The 20,043-nt window shown below is 44.7% G+C and overlaps 1 protein-coding gene across 2 annotated transcripts; it reads left to right on the top strand.

The window, feature by feature from the left end:
• The first annotated feature begins 802 nt into the window (after window positions 1–802).
• LOC120062537 (kelch-like protein 3) lies at window positions 803–15,147 on the top strand. Of its 2 annotated transcripts, XM_039012587.1 has the most exons (15): window positions 803–1,333; window positions 1,959–2,081; window positions 2,368–2,474; window positions 2,682–2,803; window positions 3,968–4,130; window positions 4,554–4,663; window positions 9,740–9,856; window positions 10,771–10,920; window positions 11,256–11,373; window positions 11,483–11,680; window positions 12,076–12,177; window positions 13,209–13,337; window positions 14,441–14,581; window positions 14,704–14,847; window positions 15,034–15,147. In XM_039012587.1, exons 1-15 carry the CDS (start codon window positions 1,314–1,316, stop codon window positions 15,060–15,062), a joined length of 1,773 nt encoding a protein of 590 aa, XP_038868515.1. In that variant the 5' UTR covers window positions 803–1,313; the 3' UTR covers window positions 15,063–15,147. The 2 variants fall into 2 exon arrangements, with proteins under 2 accessions (XP_038868515.1, XP_038868514.1); XM_039012586.1 differs by having other exon boundaries at window positions 803–2,081.
• The last annotated feature ends 4,896 nt before the right edge of the window (window positions 15,148–20,043 follow it).

Genomic DNA, 20,043 nt, shown 5'->3' with positions numbered 1-20,043 from the left:
AAAAAGCACACGACAGCCCACTTGGAGTTTGCCAAAAGGCACCTAAAGGACTCTCAGACCATGAGAAACAAGATTCTCTGGTCTGATGAAACCAAGATTGAACTCTTTGGCCTGAATGCCAAGCGTTACATCTGGAGGAAACCTGGCACCATCTCTACGGTGAAGTATGGTGGTGGCAGCATCATGCTGTGGGGATGTTTTTCAGAGGCAGGGACTGGGAGAAAGATGAACGAAGCAAAGTACAGAGAGATCCTTGATGTAAACCTGCTCCAGAGTGCTCAGGACCTCAGACTGGGGCGAAGGTTAATCTTCCAACAGGACAAAGACCCTAACCACACAGCCAAGACAATGCAGGAGTGGCTTCGGGACAAGTCTCTGAATGTCCTTGAGTGGCCCAGCCAGAGCCCGGACTTGAACCCGATCGAACATCTCTGGAGAGACCTGAAAATAGCTGTGCAGCGACGCTCCCCATCCAACCTGACAGAGCTTGAGAGGATCTGCAGAGAAGAATGGGAGAAACTCCCCAAATACAGGTGTGCTAAGCTTGTAGCTTCACACCCAAGAAGACTTGAGGCTGTAATCTCTGCCAAAGGTCCTTCAACAGAGTACTGAGGAAGGGGTCTGAATTCTTAGGTAAATGTGATATTTCCGTTTTTTATTTTTAATAAATGTGCAAACATTTCTATAAACCTGCTTTGCATTGTCATTATGGGGTATTGTATGTAGATTGATGAGGGGGAAAAAATATTTGATCCATTTTAGAATAAGGCTGTAGGTAACAAAATGTGGAAAAAGTCAAGGGGTCTGAATACTTTCAGAATGCACTGTATATCAATATTCTAAAGTTGATATGATGAATATTGATATTATTAGCTATAAAGTTACCTCATGAATGCCTACTTTGTAACCGACTGTCCCAACGACGTCTCTTGGGTGGATTCTTCTTCTCACTCGACACTCCGTAACCTAGCAACGCGGGAGCAAGTGGAACCAAGATGTTTCTCTCGGTGGAACAAAGCTTTGCCGATTGAAATGTGGCCGGATGAAGCAGCAGTGGTGACAGGGGAAACATTCTTCCTTAATCAGTTCTCAGAAAATACATGTTGTAATAGTTTAAGGTAAAAAGGAAAGAAGCAGTAACCATGGGAAGATGCTTGCTTATTATTAGCTAGGTTTATTTGTCAGCTAATGAATGAGTCAATATTCGATTATAAGCAATTTCATGCTAGTGTTGTGTTGGACTTAGTTTGGACGATACATTTTGTGCATGGGCCCGTAGCCATCCCCTGTACTTATGCAGCACATCTGATATCATGGATTGTATAACCTTGGGGTAAGTTGACATAATAGTCGGGATGAAAGTGTACGCTTCCGATGAATTCAGTACAGCTGTTGTCGGATTACTTTCTCCATAATTTGGAGAGATTTGGCATTTTCTATGATAGCTGGATGATTTGCTAGTTTAGCTAACTAACGTTACTGTACTGCCTCGTTGGTTTGTCAATGTAGTTCTAGTATTAGCAATCTAAACGAACAGCGTGAGTAAAAGGTAGCCCAAGACAACTGTATGTTACCGTACTTTGTTAGTAGGTTCGTCAATAAGAGTGGCACATACTTATTGTAACGTGGTTCTAGTAACCAAGTAACGTTACTAGCTAGCGAAAGAGCTGACAAATTACTAGCTACGAACATCAGCTGCTAAATTACTGTGTTAGCCAGCTAGCGACTGTAGCTACTGTTGAAGCATACATTACAATACTTTATTGTAATTTAAAATGCGTGTTCAGTTATTTTGAGCAACACGAATTTATCTCTAGCATTGTCTTTGGAATGACAGTGGGATTTTGTTAATACCATTTTTGTACAAATCAAAGGGCTGGGGTTATTATGCATGAGGTTAATGATCTTTAGTTATCTTGGGTAGGCCTATTAATGTCCAGTTTTTTATCCTTGACCAGTCGAGAATCTAATGACCAGCAGCCGACCTGTGACCCCGAGGAAGATGCCATGGATGTGGGGATGCACACCTTCAACCACACCCATATGAGAAAGGCATTTCAGCTGATGAATGACATGAGGTGGTAGGTTGGTTGCCTAGTATCCCCTTTTTTCATCACTGAAAATAAGCCATGTGATGGCCTTTGTAAGATGTTGATATAACCCAGTGTCATTAGACTCAGTAATAGCCTTCACATTATACATAATGGCTTATCCTTGGCACCAAATAGTCTACTTTGCAATGAATGACCTAATACTATAGTAACCCCGGCACACAGCTAGAGCACTTATATCCAGTTAACAGTTATTTAGAAATCCTCAGTATGATGATTTGGGAAAACACTGTTCAACCATCCTTTGTGTTTACAGTAAGAATATGCTGTGCGACGTTCTGTTGGTGGCGGGAAATGTAGAGGTGACAGCTCACAAGTTGGTGCTAGCCTCCTGCAGCCCCTACTTCTGTGCCATGTTCACAGGTATTAGCCTTCCTACAGTTCGTGGTAAATGGACTACTGTATACGTTTGTGTATATAGGCTACATTTGTCATCATTGTGAAAGCCGTGGGTCAATTGAAACATGTTGTGAATGTGAAGCCCACTTTATTGTGACAGTGAGATTATTTTTTTCCTCATGTCACATAAAACCTTCTCAAGTGGGTTCTCTCACTGTGTGTGGCGGACAGGGGACATGAGTGAGAGCAAAGCCCAGCAGGTGGAGATCAGGGATGTGGATGGCCAAACACTAAAAAAACTGGTGGACTATATCTATACAGCTATAATTGAAGTAACGGAGGACAACGTTCAGGTGAGCTACAGCGTCCCTCTCTGTGTCCTCCGACATGTTTAAGTGCTTACAGCAGTGGAGTCAATCGATTCTTTCATGTTGCTTTGGCATTCCTTCATTGGTCTCTTCAGAATTATACTTTATATGTGGCATAAAGTTGTCTCCCCCTACCAGCCCTTTCCCTTTCTCCAGCATTTACAGAGGCAGGGCTTTTCCTCTTATTATTAGCTCAGGAAATGTGAATGAAGGGAGAGGAAATCCTCTCAATGTTTGCAACATGCCTGCTTTGTGTGTGTGTTTGTTTTAGAATGGCATCCAAGCCTTGTCGTTAGATTGGATCATTTTTCTCTGTGTGTGTGTGTGTGTGTGTGTGTGTGTGTGTGTGTGTGTGTGTGTGTGTGTGTGTGTGTGTGTGTGTGTGTGTGTGTGTGTGTGTGTGTGTGTGTGTGTGTGTGGTGCTACGGTATTGTCCATGTTAGCTCTCAGAATGTGTGGGCCACAACTGCTGAAAACACCCACTATAATAGTTAGCCTGCAGCTCCCTGTTCAGACCTTCATTTTTGCAACAGGCAAAAATGAAATCACCAGGCAAAAATGAAATCACCGGCCTAAATTAAAGGAGAGCCTGGCTGAGTGACCTAGTTTCTGTGTGCCTGCCTGTGTGGGGATGTGGACAACTGGGAGCGCTGGGCTGCCTGTTAAAGCACACAATATTACTGAAGGACTGGCAGGCTAGAGGCTAATAAACCAGAGAAGCCAAATGTCTTCTTTAGAATTGACCACCTTGTACCACCGGTACACATTATTCTAGTTGTCCGGCTATAGTCTGAGAGCCAGGGCTGCAGAGTTCTCCTGTTATCCCTGCTGTCTCTGTTTTGGGTTTTTCTCTGTTTGAGTTGCCCTTAATTTTGGTATTAACTCGACTCTGGAATTTAAATGAGTTTGCCTCTCATAGATTCCTCAAACCACATTTTAGTATTAAAATCCTCTGAATTCTAATTGAAAACATGGAGATTTGTTTGGTGTTAGAAATGAATGACAAGGAGAGCATTTTCCTGTTATGTATTCTATTAATTAACCTAATGATATTGTCTTGTATTGGGTCCGCCTTCTCTCTCTGATGGCTGAACAGAGAGTGTCCAGTCTCCTGCTGCGTGTTCTGACCCCTGTGTTGTGTCTCTGTAGGTGCTCCTGCCTGCAGCCAGCCTCCTGCAGCTGATGGACGTGAGGCAGGTGTGCTGCGAGTTCCTGCAGAGCCAGCTGCACCCCACCAACTGTCTGGGCATTCGAGCCTTCGCCGACCTCCACACCTGCACACAGCTCCTCAACCAGTCCCATGCCTACTCTGGTTAGTGGAGCCCCACCTCACTTCTACGTTTCACTAGGCAGAGGGTGTAAGCTTAGCGGAGGGGATGGAGAAACTGCCCTCTGTCTTGGTCAGTCAGTATGAACAGATTGCCGTTAAAAAGCATACAGTGGGTATTTATGACAGACTACTTTGAGCTTCAAGTGAAGGGAGTTCTTGACTCAGACTGCTTTTAGAAGATGTGACCCACCCTGGCTCTGTTTTGCATGGACATAGTTCTGCTCAAACCTTGTATCCCATCTAAATGTCAACAGAATATCAAATTTGACCTTACGTTGTGGAGGCGTGGTAAACTGCTGGGGCTTGCTGGCCGTATGCTGATAACCTTTGTCATTGCTCAGGGGTGTAACAGACCGTAAACAGCCTAGTTGTGTTTGTCTAACTGTGTGCTTGTTTGTTTAACAGAGCAGCATTTTTCCGAGGTGATGCTGGGAGAGGAGTTCATGGGCCTGTCTCTGCAGCATGTGTGCGGTCTCATATCCAGCGACAAACTCACCGTGTCCACAGAGGAGAAGGTAGGCCAGCCACCAGAACATCCCAAACCAACCCCTTATTTTCTGTTCAGGGACAATGCAGGCTCATATCCTATTCTACCCTGTAAAGTGAGGATTACTTTATTTCCCATAATTATGCAAGACAAGTGCACTCCGGCAACTCCTTCTTCTCTTTGCTATCAATGAGCTCAGTACAGCTCAGCTCTCAATCTCTCTCCTCCTGGTCTTCCTCAGACAACACTTATCATAACAACAGGCTTCCCATCACTCACCATAACAACAGATTCGACTCCCAATCGCTCCCCGTGATGGCAGAATCCCCCTCGCTCCCCGTGACAGCAGAGTCCCCGTCCTGCTGTAATAGAGGACAGCCCTGTCACAAACAGCCTGGTCCCAGTCCCAGAGTGACTTACCACAGAGGGAGAGAGAGCTGTTACTGCTGCTACTGCTGTTTCCTCAATGGTTATATGTACACATTTCGATGGGCACAACTCCTATCGCAATTATCTCTCCGTAATTATTTAGAATTCATTAGATTTAGGTAACTGTCTCTTCTATGATTCAGTCATTTAAATACGATTCCATTCTCAATACGTTATTCCCGCAGACCATTTAGACAAGACAACGTATTACATCGAAATCGTCTCGCTATCATTTAGAATGAATTAGTCTCTCAATTTAACCTAAACAAGCTATTAAAACGTTCAGTGTATGTCTTATACAAACACTAGTGACCGTATCTTTCCAGGCAAAACATATCAATAGTGACGGAGACGCAAATAACCCTATTATTATTATTGTCTGTAGTCGTAAACTCGGGCACGTAGTACCGAGACAATTCCCAGAAAATAGCCCTAATTTAAAGGTCCAAGTGTTTCCCCAGCAAGGATTCTCCTTACTCTCTCTCTCTCATTGTCTCTCATTCGCCTACGTTCCCTTTTCTGTCTATCCCTAAACTGTCTCTGTCTGCTATTCCTTGGTGGGGCCCTACAATCCTCTGCCATGTGGCCTGTTTTATCGCAGTTGTAGCACTTTCTGTTCTCGGGTTCTATCCCTTTTCTACTCTCCATGCTTCCCCCTTCCTTTTTAAAATCTTTCCTGCTCTTTCCTCCAATTTTCCCAAGAGTGGCGATCAAATATTCTGCACCTGTCTGTTCTTTCTTATTTTTCTTTTCCTTAAAGCCTCCTTTATGCTTATCTACAATTATCTCGAGGTGATCTGCTTCTTTCTATTCCTCCTCTGAGTCTGGCTGTAGACGCCTGACCTTTTTCTCTCTGTTCCTGCCTTTGACCCTCTCTCCTATGCTTTTCTACCTCTATCCACTTTCTCAATAAGGTTGCTAAATCCTGTCCCCCTTTCTGTGTCTCTTCCTCCTTAGTAGCTCCCGTTTTCTTCGTACTCCTTCCTCCACTTTAAACAGAAGTAGACATTTCTTTTATCTTTTAAATGCAAATACCGCTCATCCCCGGTTAATTCCGGAACCTCCTTTGAGGATTTACTACCCATTGTTAGTAAACCTTGTAGTTGCTATGCTTATTCTCAAAATCTATGTGTATGTATTTCTACGATCTATGTATGTGCTTTTTACCGTTATCCAATTACTATAGTTGCTCTCCTGCCTGACTATGTGTGTGGTCTCTTTAATCTCTTACTCAATTGCTATCGACCTTTTCTAATGTGTATATCTCCTTTCTGGAATCCTTATCTATAGAGGTGCATTATTGGACATGAAATCTTACCCGTACAACTATAAGCTATTTCCCAGGGGTCGTAAAGTCCCAGTTAACAACCTATTTTCTGTTGTGTCAAAGGACTTTTAAAGTTAATATCTCGTATCTTACTCCGCTATATTAGGCTTCCCTTCTTCTTTCTAGAATCTATTTCAGTATTGTCTTTTGAATTGGTTGGGTTATCCTGTTCACATAGAATTACGTCTATTTCACAATGACAAAACCCAGTTTATATCCTCGCTGTATATCAACCAGTTTCATGAGGACTTTATTTAGGTATGTCTTTTGAATTTGATCTATGGCTAATTTACTACATGTTAATTAACCATTTAAGTTATCCTATTTGTACAAAATCCCCGTCCTATCTCACAACACCTATTTAAATCCCGGCTTTAACAAACCCTGCATGCCGTCACAAAGTCGTCCAGATCTATTAAGCTATCTTTATTTATGGTAGCGCACCTTACCTCAGGTCATTTCGGACCTGCACAATTAGTTAACAATCGACGTACACAAAGTAACGCTTGGTGAATCTATTTAGAATGATTAAGCTTCTATTGTTGCTAAATTCTAAATATTTTAGAACATCAAATCAAAGATATCTTAAATCATTCCCCCCTAATTCGTGAATAAAGATTATTGACCTTCGTCTTGAAGACTGGGAAAAGCAATGTAGGTTAGATTCCGTCACCGTCTCTGCCGACCTTAGATATATACCGGCCTGTTATAGAACCCCAATGTCAGGGAACAGGTCTTTAATTTACGGGTCAATGACCCGCCCGTGCACGGTTTTCGGCGTGGTACCTTTGGACGGTAGGAACAGGTATTGGAATCCGGCTCTCGAAGGACCAAATTGTCACGAGAATTATGTTCTCAGTGTTCATAACCCAATTCAATTAAACTACTCGGTCTGCAACCCAGAATCTGTAAGATACTGGTTGAATGAAACAGACGGAGGCCCAGCTACGATAGTCAGAAAGTTTATTTACGATAGCGCTAGTCCATTGTACAAAACCATTCATTTTATACTGGCTCCTTACTTACATTCACACACTAACATTAGGTATCCTACGCACATACATACACACACAAACAGTAGGTATCCTACGCACATATTGTCCTACTACCCAGCCGACAAAGATTAGGGAGGCGGCCGTGAGAATCACTCCCCGTCCTCCCTCAAGATAGGGAGACCGTGAGAATCACTCCCCGTCCTCCCTCAAGATAGGGAGACCGTGAGAATCACTCCCCGTCCTCCCTCAAGATAGGGAGACCGTGAGAATCACTCCCCGTCCTCCCTCAAGATAGGGAGACCGTGAGAATCACTCCCCGTCCTCCCTCAAGATAGAGAGACCGTGAGAATCACTCCCTGTCCTCCCTCAAGATAGGGAGACCGTGGGAAGGACCGTGGGAAGCCAGGTCGGCACTGAATTTTGCTCAGACAGTCTGTGTTTAAGATACTATAAAAACATATTGTACCGATATATTGTTTTACCCTAATTCTTCCACGTGTTTCATAATCTTCTGCAAGCCTAACAGTTTCTCCCCTCCCCGGGTGGAGACAGAATGTCCTGTAAGGAACACAGTGGTCCAGCTTGTCTGTCGATAGCTCCTCTTATCATTTGTTTCCCACTTGCACCCTGCTTACATACTAAAAAGGAACAAAAGGTCCTTGTTCTAATTCTGACTAAAACTACACAAATCATTAATTATACTTTTACTGACTAAAACTACACACATCATTAATAATAATTTTATGATCTTAATCAATTTCATACAATTATATGGTTTCAGGGTGGAATATTCGAATCATTACTTTAAGCATATAAATTCCGGTAACACTACTGCTGCTACTCTTGCTGCTGCTGCTACTGTTGCTGCTGTTGCTGCTGCTGTTGTTGCTGCTGCTGCTGTTGCTACTCCTACTGCTGCTACTCCTACTGCTGCTACTGTTGCTACTCCTACTGCTGCTACTACTACTGCTGCTACTCCTACTGTTGCTACTCCTACTGCTGCTACTCCTACTGCTGCTACTGTTGCTACGCCTACTGTTGCTACTCCTACTGCTGCTACTGTTGCTGATGCTGTTGCTTATGCTACTGCTGCTACTCCTACTGCTGCTACTCCTACTCCTACTGCTGCTACTGTTGCTACTCCTACTGCTGCCACTCCTACTGCTGCTACTCCTACTGCTGCTACTGTTGCTACTCCTACAGCTGCTACTGTTGCTACTCCTATTGCTGCTACTGTTGCTGATGCTGTTGCTGATGCTGTTGCTACTCCTGTTGCTGCTACTGCTTTTACTACTGCTGGCACTACTGCTGGTACTACTGCTGGTACTACTGCTACCTCTACTGCTGCTACTTTTGCTGCTGCTGTTGCTACTCCTACTGCTGCTACTGTTGCTGATGCTGTTGCTACTCCTACTGCTGCTACTGTTGCTGATGCTGTTGCTACTCCTACTGCTGATGCTGATGCTGTTGCTGATGCTGTTGCTACTCCTGTTGCTGTTGCTGCTACTGCTTTTACTACTGCTGGCACTACTGCTGGTACTACTGATGGCACTACTGCTGGTACTACTGATGGCACTACTGCTGGCACTACTGCTGGCACTACTGATGGCACTACTGATGGCACTACTGATGGCACTACTGCTGACACTACTGATGGTACTACTGCTGGCACTACTGCTGGCACTACTGATGGCACTACTGATGGCACTACTGCTGGCACTATTGCTGGCACTGCTGATGACACTACTGATGACACTACTGATGACACTACTGATGACACTACTGATGGTACTACTGATGGTACTACTGATGACACTACTGATGACACTACTGATGGTACTACTGATGGTACTACTGATGGTACTACTGATGGTACTACTGATGACACTACTGATGACACTACTGATGGTACTACTGATGGTACTACTGATGGTACTACTGATGACACTACTGATGACACTACTGATGGTACTACTGATGGTACTACTGATGACACTACTGCTGGCACTACTGCTGCGGACCCACCACTCCAGGCCTCAGGCTCCACTTGCTAATGTGATTACAAAGCAAAGTATCCTCCTCCTCTTCAACCGATGTACACAGCAACATGACACCAGCCCTGTCTCTATTATCTGGCCCCCGTCTCCTATCTATCCATTCACAGCTCTGATCCTATCTATCTTCAGGAGCAGGAGAGTGGAGGAGCAGATTTGATGAGAAAGAGCGAGGGATGGTAGATGGCTGTCTCAGTCTGTGTTCAGATAAAGGAGGGGAGTCAGCATAAGTTAGATCCAGTTCCTATTCCCCTCTTGGTAAATGTAATTAACCCTTTGTGTTCTCTCTCTCTCCTCAGGTATTTGAGGCCATTGTTGCATGGATAAAGCACGACAAGGATTCTCGTCTGGAGCACATGCCAAAGCTGATGGAGCACGTTCGTCTGCCACTACTGTCCAGAGATTACCTAGTACAGGTGGGTCCTACTGTCCAGAGATGACCTAGTACAGGTGGGTCCTACTGTCCAGAGATGACCTAGTACAGGTGAGTACTACTGTCCAGAGATGACCTAGTACAGGTGAGTACTACTGTCCAGAGATGACCTAGTACAGGTGAGTACTACTGTCCTGAGATGACCTAGTACAGGTGAGTCCTACTGTCCAGAGATGACCTAGTACAGGTGAGTACTACTGTCCTGAGATGACCTAGTACAGGTGAGTACTACTGTCCAGAGATGACCTAGTACAGGTGAGTACTACTGTCCAGAGATGACCTAGTACAGGTGAGTACTACGGTCCAGAGATGACCTAGTACAGGTGAGTCCTACGGTCCAGAGATGACCTAGTACAGGTGAGTCCTACGGTCCAGAGATGACCTAGTACAGGTGAGTACTACTGTCCAGAGATGACCTAGTACAGGTGAGTCCTACAGTCCAGAGATGACCTAGTACAGGTGAGTACTACTGTCCAGAGATGACCTAGTACAGGTGGGTCCTACGGTCCAGAGATGACCTAGTACAGGTGAGTCCTACGGTCCAGAGATGACCTAGTACAGGTGGGTCCTACGGTCCAGAGATTACCTAGTACAGGTGGGTCCTACGGTCCATAGATGACCTAGTACAGGTGGGTCCTACGGTCCAGAGATTACCTAGTACAGGTGGGTCCTACGGTCCATAGATGACCTAGTACAGGTGGGTCACTCAGCACCACCATTCACCTTGTTGTCAGATAGCATGAATAATTAATCAAGCACCCACATGCTCCATCATACAAATCAAACTGTGATATTTGAAAACCCACTGCATTGTTTTATTCAAGATGTTGTACTTGACAAATGGTGAAGTTGTTTCATGTGTCTGTATTGCTCACTGTGCTGTGTCCTGTGGAGCAGATAGTGGAGAAGGAGGCCATGATCAAGAACAACAACTCCTGTAAGGACTTCCTGATCGAGGCCATGAAGTACCACCTCCTACCCGCTGACCAACGCCACCTCATCAAGACCGACCGGACACGCCCACGCACGCCTATCAGCCTGCCCAAGGTCAGACAACACTTGCATCACACACGGACACACACACACACGTTTGTTTTATTATCGTTGTGGGGACCAAAACATTTATTCCCATTAAAAAATCGTATTTTCCTTAACATAACTTTAACCCCTATCTCCTAACCCTAAACCTAACCCCTAAGCCTAAATTTGCCTTTTTTACTTTACTTGTGGGGAACTGGGAAATGTCCCCACGAGGGAGAATGTTTCTTGTTTTACTATCCTTGTGGGGATTTCCGGTACCCTCAAGGGGAGCAATACAAGCCCACACACACAGTTATTTATACCCACTGACTGAACCAACCGGAGCCCTATTGTTGTGTTAGGTGATGATAGTGGTGGGTGGGCAGGCTCCTAAGGCCATCCGTAGTGTGGAGTGCTATGACTTCCAGGAGGACCGCTGGTACCAGGTGGCTGACCTGCCGTCCAGACGCTGTCGAGCAGGTAAACACACCTCCCTCTGGCCGCTACTACCTCTGAAATCACACACTCCTCTCTGACTTGTCTGTTCTACTGGGGAAACCTAAAAGCCTTTAATGTCTCTCTCTCTCAGGTGTGGTGTTCATGGCAGGGAGGGTGTACGCTGTGGGAGGCTTCAACGGCTCGTTGCGAGTCAGGACGGTGGACATGTACGACGGGATGAGAGACCAGTGGACCACAGTTCCCAGCATGCAAGAGCGGCGCAGCACTCTGGGGGCAGCCGTGTTGGGGGACCTGCTCTACGCTGTGGGGGGTTTCGACGGGAGCACAGGTACACAGTCCTACCCCGCTCTTCTCCCCTCGCATCACCACTGCCCAACACCAGTGTGTAGTCTAAGAAAGTGTGTTGTCTAAGTGTTCCAGCAGTCCTTTGAGAGGCAGTGGAGCGTGTTGCAGTGTGACTGAATGGAGCAGGGAACAGTAGTACCCCCAGGATGAATGTCTAGATTGTGTGGTTGGGCACAGTGGTGATGTCACCCTGACTTTATGTGATGCGAGAGAGAATTAGTGTTATTGATACAGTGGAGAGGAAAGAGGACAGGGGAGAGGAGAGAGCATTAGTGTTGGCCAAGTGTTGTGCCCTGCTTTCAGAAGGTAAATTAGAGCTGCTTTGTTAACTCTTTCTTCTCGCCCTTTTCCCTCCTTCCTTTTCTCCCTCCGTCTCAGGCCTGTCGTCAGTGGAGGCCTACAGCTATAAGACCAACGAGTGGATGTTTGTTGCTCCCATGAACACGAGACGCAGTAGTGTCGGAGTGGGAGGGGTGGACGGTAAGAGAAGAATAGTGTCAACAGTGCTTTTTATGAGCTTCTCCTCAGTGTCTATATAGAGCTTCTCCTCAGTGTCTATATAGAGCTTCTCCTCAGTGTCTATATAGAGCTTCTCCTCAGTGTCTATATAGAGCTTCTCCTCAGTGTCTATATAGAGCTTCTTCTCAGTGTCTATATAGAGCTTCTTCTCAGTGTCTATATAGAGCTTCTCCTCAGTGTCTATATAGAGCTTCTCCTCAGTGTCTATATAGAGCTTCTCCTCAGTGTCTATATAGAGCTTCTTCTCAGTGTCTATATAGAGCTTCTCCTCAGTGTCTATATAGAGCTTCTTCTCAGTGTCTATATAGAGCTTCTCCTCAGTGTCTATATAGAGCTTCTCCTCAGTGTCTATATAGAGCTTCTCCTCAGTGTCGATATAGAGCTTCTCCTCAGAGTATACCAAACATTAGGAACACCTTAATAGTGAGTTAATAGTGACTCTACAAGGTATCGAAGGTGTTCCACAGGGATGCTTGCCCATGTTGACTACAATGTTTCCCACAGTTATGTCAAGTTGTCTGGATGGACCATTTTTGATACACGTGGGAAACTGTTGAGTGTGAAAAACCCAGCAGCGTTGAGGGTTCTGGACACAAACTGGTGCGCTTGGCACCTACTAACATACCCCGTTCAAAGGCACTTACATTTTTGGTCTTGCCCATTCATCCTCTGAATAGCACATATACACAATGCATGTCTCAATTGTCTCAAGGCTTAAAGCTCCTTCTTTAACCGGTCTCTCCCCTTCATCTACACTGATTGAAGTGGATTTAACAAGTGACATCAATAAGGGATCGTAGCTTTTACCTGGATTCACCTGGTAAGTCTATGTAATAGAAAGAGCAGGTGTTCCTAATGTTTTGTCCACTTAGTGTCTATAGTGTTTCTGTGCCTGTGTATTTGTCAGTTTCCTGTCTGCGGTTGTACTTTGAGCATCTTTTTGTATGTGTTCCTCGTTGTATTCCTCAGTGGGTGTGTATTGTGTTGTACAGGGAAGCTGTATGCGGTGGGTGGCTACGACGGGGCGTCACGGCAGTGTCTCAGCACGGTGGAGGAGTACAACCCAGTCAGTAACCAGTGGGGCTACATGGCTGACATGAGCACCAGACGCAGCGGAGCAGGTGCAGACAGTCCTCACCATCAACAACCCTCTCCTTATCACAGACTAGCTATCCTACGTGTTTAGAAGCAGGCAATGCTACCTCTGTGCCGCACAGACACACTGCACTCACACTGTCAGTGTCCACAGAGACATGGGAGTGCTGTGACTTTAAGTCCAGGGAATGTGTAATGGAGCTGTGTAGTATGATATGTGGTATAGGACTATATATATAGTTGTAATGGGCTCAACTAACCTCACACAGTAACTCTTACTGTCTACAGAGATCCTTGGAAATAGGCAAGGTGTCACAAGACCCAAGGTCTTGTACATAAACATATTCTATTGGGATGGTTTCTCTCTTTCCCAAAGGGTTCTGTTGTTTATTTTCCCTCCCATTCTGTTAGTTTGGTTCTGTGAGAGTGTTTCTGTCTCAGTGAAGGTTGTTGTTCTGAATGTGATCTGGTGGAGGTCCATTGGCCTCTCTGTGTGTGAGCCTCCTGGCTCTGAATGTGATCTGGTGGAGGTCCATTGGCCTCTCTGTGTGTGAGCCTCCTGGCTCTGAATGTGATCTGGTGGAGGTCCATTGGCCTCTCTGTGTGTGAGCCTCCTGGCTCTGAATGTGATCTGGTGGAGGTCCATTGGCCTCTCTGTGTGTGAGCCTCCTGGCTCTGAATGTGTTTGAGTGTCCTGTGCTCATTGTGCAGTCTGCTCAGCTGGCCAGAGGAAGTAGCACCAACACAATGCAGCCCGTTGATTCCTATGGACACTGCCTGGGTTCATCCAGGACTCTACTGCTAACTAACTTACTGGCAGCAGGAGCTAGGAGGGAACAGCACAACCATATCAGTGAAAATGAGACAATACTCACAGGATGTGGTTTTAATGCACTGCAAGCAATATTTTCTTTGCATAGGCATACACCGATCTAAACCCAATGAGCACTGAAATAAGATAATTGCCGTAGAGGTAGATGGCCCACTTAACAAGAGAATTACTGGAAGTGATCGCTCCTCCTTGTGGGTAGTTAATGGACTGCAGTTATTGCTGGGAAACATCTGTAGCTTGTGCAAGTATATGTGTTTGTGGGAATAGATATAACCAGACGTGTGTGTGTGTGTGCAGGTGTTGGGGTGCTAAGTGGGCAGCTGTATGCAGCAGGGGGTCATGATGGGCCCCTGGTGAGGAAGAGTGTGGAGGTGTACGACCCACCTAGTAACACCTGGAGACAGGTGTGTGACATGAACATGTGTCGGAGGAACGCTGGTGAGTAGCCTGATGCAACACACACACAGTCCCCTATGCCCAAATGTTCTGCATATCATTGTCTCTAGAGTGTGTGTGTGTGTGTGTGAGACTCACTAACCTCCTCCCCTGTGTTCATGCAGGTGTGTGTGCTATAAACGGACTGCTGTATGTGATTGGAGGAGACGACGGCTCGTGTAACCTCTCCTCAGTGGAGTATTACAACCCTGCCACAGACAAGTGGAGCCTCATCCCCACCAACATGAGCAACGGCCGAAGCTATGCAGGTAACCTTTCACCTTTGACCTTTCATACCACCTTTCAAATGCTTGTCTCTGCATCCAAACTCAGAACCTTCTCCTTTGAAGAATTAAGACATGTTGGTCGTGAGATGGTTTGGTGTTGAATGTGTTATGCTGCATTTAGTGTGTTATTAATCTATGTCCTGATATACCCTGCTATATCCACTCAAGGTGTATCCGTTATAGACAAGCCTTTATGACTATCAGGCCCCGACGGCAGCAGGACCCCACAGCAACAGGTAGCAATCAAAGGAAGCCACACAGACGTCTGATTTCACAGTCAACTCCATGGAGTAACACTAGCTTGACGGGTGGCTCAGGAGGGAGGGAGACCCCAGCCCGGACAGTGCTCTGCAGAGCTGCTGTCTCAGCCCTGTAACTCTAACTGCATTCCTTCCAGGCAGAGTGGACCTGAGAGAGACATTGGCTTCCATGGTCAAAATGACCCCAAGACTCAACAAATCTGCCTGGATCAGAGTGTCTTAAGACTGGAGGGAGCCTGTTTTCCTACAGCCTCACAGGGGGCCATTTAGCTACATTAGTATTAGGAGGGCCTCACTCCCCTCAGCCTCCTTACAACTGATCAGAGGGGGAAATAAACTGGCCTTGTTTTGAGGGATTGATTAAATGAGCTATGACCAAGAAGAAGGTTGTTGATTGGCCTGGGAAACTAGACTGCGGTCAGTCTGCGGTTTGGGACTGTGACTGTGCAGACACACATTGTGCTAACACGGGCCTCTCAAACCAACAATGAGCTCTGGCAGTGTTGTAGTACTTGAGTCTGACTCAAGTCACGATTTTCATGACTTGTGATTCGGACTCGGACTCGCCTTCTGGTGACTTGTATTTGCACTTGGACTGGATAGGCTACTATAATAAGGAGAATATTAGCAGCACTGGGTGCGCAGAGCATCGAGGGTTCTGTTCTCTAGCAGTAGGAAGGACGCGCCACACACAGCCTACATCAGCTGGTGAGCTGCGGGGGAGCAAGACCGGAAGGCAGGCTCCGCCTCCAATCATTGGCCGCTACACATCGCGCAAGCAACTTTCTTGCTTCCCCGTAACCATCAGTCACTAGCTTACTATTTAGCTTTGCCTGGTTAAGAAACACAAACTGGTTCATGAAATGTAAAACAGTACTAGTGTTGAGTTTAATAGTAAACAACATTGTAGCTATTTGTCTCTCTCTACCCTGAGGATAGAGAAGTAAGCTGTCTTTGAATTTGTCGTCTCGCTCTAGCCGCCCACTTTCCCCCCTGCATCCCATCGTCAGGGATGTATTCATTACGGAAACTGTTTACTGTTTAAGAACCAGGGGTGTATTCATTACGGAAACCATCTACCGTTTAAGAACCAAACAGAGAAAACGAAACGGGGAGGGAACTACCTGAATTTGTCCAATAGAAACTCTTGTTTGCGCTTTCCGTTTGGAGTAAATGATTTGGAAAAGTTTTGCAACAGAATCGGTTTAATGGTTATACCCCTGGTTCTGACAAGTCTCCCTTTAGTTTTCATTCTGCAATAAAAAACCTACTCAAATATCAGTGGGCAGTAGCTGAAAGCCTGACTTAATTTTTGTAGTAAATAAGTAGTGAAACACAGGTATAGATTAGAACTTGTGAGGTAGTGATGATTAGTAAGTGAGTTGGGTTTTTTTCATGAGGGAGTGGTGATATACTGCCATCTGGTGGCAACTAGAAACAATTGCTTAATAAGACCTATTATATATTGATGGATTAGTGACTTGACTCATGACTTGGACTCGACTCGGACTTCAGCCATAGGGACTCGTGACTTGACTCGGACTCGAGCACAGGGGACTTGGGACTCGAGGTTTAGTGACTCGACTACTGATGTAGAAATGCACTGATGATCAGGTCAGTCTCTCTGTTCTCTATTGGAGACCTATGGACTGCAGGACTGCGGCACTATGGTCACTACCAAGGTGAAACCAACAGGCTTTCACTGTCTGCAGCCTGATTGGGCCCTCCCTTTTTAATACCACCTGTACTACTGGTCTGAAGAACTCAGCAGGTAGACTGGAGGACCAACCTGGACCAGCATTCACCAGGAGCCACATGCCTCAAGTACAATTTCCAATTTTAAATCGATATTGTATTTTTTTGGATATTGGAATTGGCTGCAATGGGGCACCATGTTAATGTAGTGTTTTAAATGCACTGTAAAGACAACTGCAAAGTGATAACCAAGATGCACTCAGTCTTGACTTGGCGCACTCTATGTGCCATACTGTTTTCATAATGTGTCTGGGGGTTTGTTCACAAACCTTGTCTCTCTGAAGGAGATGTGCCAAATTGATGCAAAAACAACGTTAGACAATGAACACCGTGTCTAAGAATGAATGCATTATCACCTTTTTGTTTTGTATTAATTTACTGTAACATGAGCAAAAGACTACTGTACAACTTCTGGATCAGGGCCAATAATTCTGGTTAACATTATTTCAAGCTCAGAACATCTTTTACCAGGGTTGGGTTAAATTCCATTTCAACTCTCATCAATTCAAGAAGCGAACTGAAGTTCAATTCATTAATCTAAAAATCCTCTTTGAAAATATAATTAAGCCACGATTAAATGTTCTCTTTTTGAATAATAATGAATCTCTTGACTTGAAATGGAATTGACCCCTACTGTCTTTTTCTACGCCTAGCCTATACTGTAATTTTTTCCCACTGAGATTCTGGTATTTTAAATTATTCTATATACTGCACCATCTGTAGTTTTACTATGGTTAGCCACCCCAGAGCAATGTTGAAATATGCAGGACATAGGCAACTTGTATAATGTTAAGTATATTAAATATTTTATCAAGGTCAGTGAAATATTTTCTAAGGTTTATTGTGGATATTAAATGATAGTACCACCTTTAGAATTCTCTTGAGCATCAGTCCTCTGTTCAGGGAGTGGTTCCATTTGGGTACATGATTATTGTGGTTCCATTTGGGTACATGGTTACGATGGTTCCATTTGGGTACATGGTTACGGTGGTCCCATTTGGGTACATGGTTACGATGGTTCCATTTGGGTACATGGTTACCGTGGTTCCATTACTGTACATGGTTACGGTGGTTCCATGAGGAAACATGGTTATGGTGGTTCTATTTGGAAACATGGTTGTGGTGGTTCTATTTGGGTACATGGTTGTGGTGGTTCTATTTGGGTACATGGTTGTGGTGGTTCTATTTGGGTACATGGTTGTGGTGGTTCTATTTGGAAACATGGTTGTGGTGGTTCTATTTGGGTACATGGTTGTGGTGGTTCTATTTGGGTACATGGTTGTGGTGGTTCTATTTGGAAACATGGTTATTGTGGTTCCATTTGGGTACATAGTTGTGGTGGTTCTATTTAGGTACATGGTTGTGGTGGTTCTATTTGGAAACATGGTTATTGTGGTTCTATTTGGGTACATGGTTGTGGTGGTTCTATTTGGGTACATGGTTGTGGTGGTTCTATTTGGAAGCATGGTTATTGTGGTTCTATTTGGAAACATGGTTATTGTGGTTCTATTTGGGTACATGGTTGTGGTGGTTCTATTTGGGTACATGGTTGTGGTGGTTCTATTTGGAAACATGGTTATTGTGGTTCCATTTGGGTACATAGTTGTGGTGGTTCTATTTAGGTACATGGTTGTGGTGGTTCTATTTGGAAACATGGTTATGGTGGTTCTATTTGGAAACATGATTATGGTGGTTCTATTTGGAAACATGGTTATGGTGGTTCTATTTGGAACATGGTTACGGTGGTTCTATTTGGAAACATGGTTATTGTGGTTCCATTTGGAAACATGGTTATTGTGGTTCCATTTGGAAACATGGTTATTGTGGTTCCATTTGGAAACATGGTTGTGGTGGTTCCATTTGGGTACATGGTTATGGTGGTTCCATTTGGGTACATGGATGTGGTGGTTCTATGAGGAAACATGGTTATGGTGGTTCTATGAGGAAACATGGTTATGGTGGTTCTATGAGGAAACATGGTTACTGTGATTCTATTTGGAAACATGGTTATGGTGGTTCTATTTGGAAACATGATTACTGTGGTTCCATTTGGGTACATGGTTATGGTGGTTTCATTTTTCATTTTAATTTCTAGAACATCTGCCTCTTGTCATAGAACCAAGGTCCCCTCCAAATTACCATGAGCAGTTTTACTTTACACTTTCAATGCTACTGAAACTAACCTGGCTTTTTATTAACTTGGACTATGCAGCTGACTATGTGAGCCACCATTGTAAGATGTGGATTGGTAGGAGAGGTGTGTGTGTGTGTGTGTGACTCAGACTGGGAGTGTATGAGGATGACATCTGTAGTTGTCAGTGACTTTATTAGTGAACGCCATCAGCTCAGCAGCCATGTTTGTGGCCTTGTACATTACATTTCAAGCCACTTGTCATACGGAATGTAGGGCTACTTTCTGTATTGGTGGGAATAGTAATACACCATATATTTCTACTAGCTATCTACAGCATGTCACTGACAATCCTAGACTGAGCAGGGTCACAGGGGGAAGATCTCAATTGCATACTCTGCGTCCTCTTTCCTTGTCTCCTTCTCAAAACCCATTGGATGAGAAAACCATAGGACCCTCCCCTCTGACCTTCTCATCCAATGGGATTTGAGGAGCGAGGACGCAAGGAGTATGCAATTGAGATCTTCCCAGGGTCCCTCTGGAGAGGTGCAGACAGAGGTCAGAGCTGGACCACTCAGGGACCTGCACTGAGCCTGCATAACAACACCAGCCTGGGTTTACAGACCATGGGTGTCCAAAACCCTGTATGGCCTTACTGTGTCCATTCCACTCAACCTGTCCTCATATATCTTCAGCTGCTCGGTTTATGACCAATAAAAATGGCCTTGCATTTTAAGTGGGGGAAGTGTGGCCTTGAATCATTGTCTAACAGTGCGGAACATTAACACGATACTGTATGGGATCTTAGGATTCAGTAGGGACTGTGTATGGTGTTAATCTTTATATACAGTACCAGTCAGAAGTTTGGACACACCTACTCATTCCAGGGTTTAGCTTTATTTTTACTATTTTCTACATTGTAGAATAATAGTGAAGACATCAAAACTATGAAATAACACATGGAATCATGTAGTAGTCAAAGTGTTAAACAATTCAAAATATATTTTTTGAGAGCTTTCAAAGTAGCCACCC

The sequence above is a fragment of the Salvelinus namaycush genome, chromosome 17, assembly GCF_016432855.1.
Source record: "Salvelinus namaycush isolate Seneca chromosome 17, SaNama_1.0, whole genome shotgun sequence".
NCBI lineage: Eukaryota > Metazoa > Chordata > Actinopteri > Salmoniformes > Salmonidae > Salvelinus > Salvelinus namaycush.
Note: the sequence above shows the minus strand (reverse complement) of the source record. Positions and strands in the feature narration are given on the sequence as shown.

What these genes read in the sequence shown, in the direction of transcription:
- LOC120062537 (XM_039012586.1), top strand. Translation starts at nt 1,933, where the DNA reads ATGTCCAGTTTTTTATCCTTGACCAGTCGAGAATCTAATGACCAGCAG. An exon ending in GTCCAGACGCTGTCGAGCAG is followed by an intron (nt 11,374 to 11,482) that starts GTAAACACACCT and finishes TCTCTCTCTCAG; the next exon opens with GTGTGGTGTTCATGGCAGGG. An exon ending in CATGTGTCGGAGGAACGCTG is followed by an intron (nt 14,582 to 14,703) that starts GTGAGTAGCCTG and finishes GTGTTCATGCAG; the next exon opens with GTGTGTGTGCTATAAACGGA.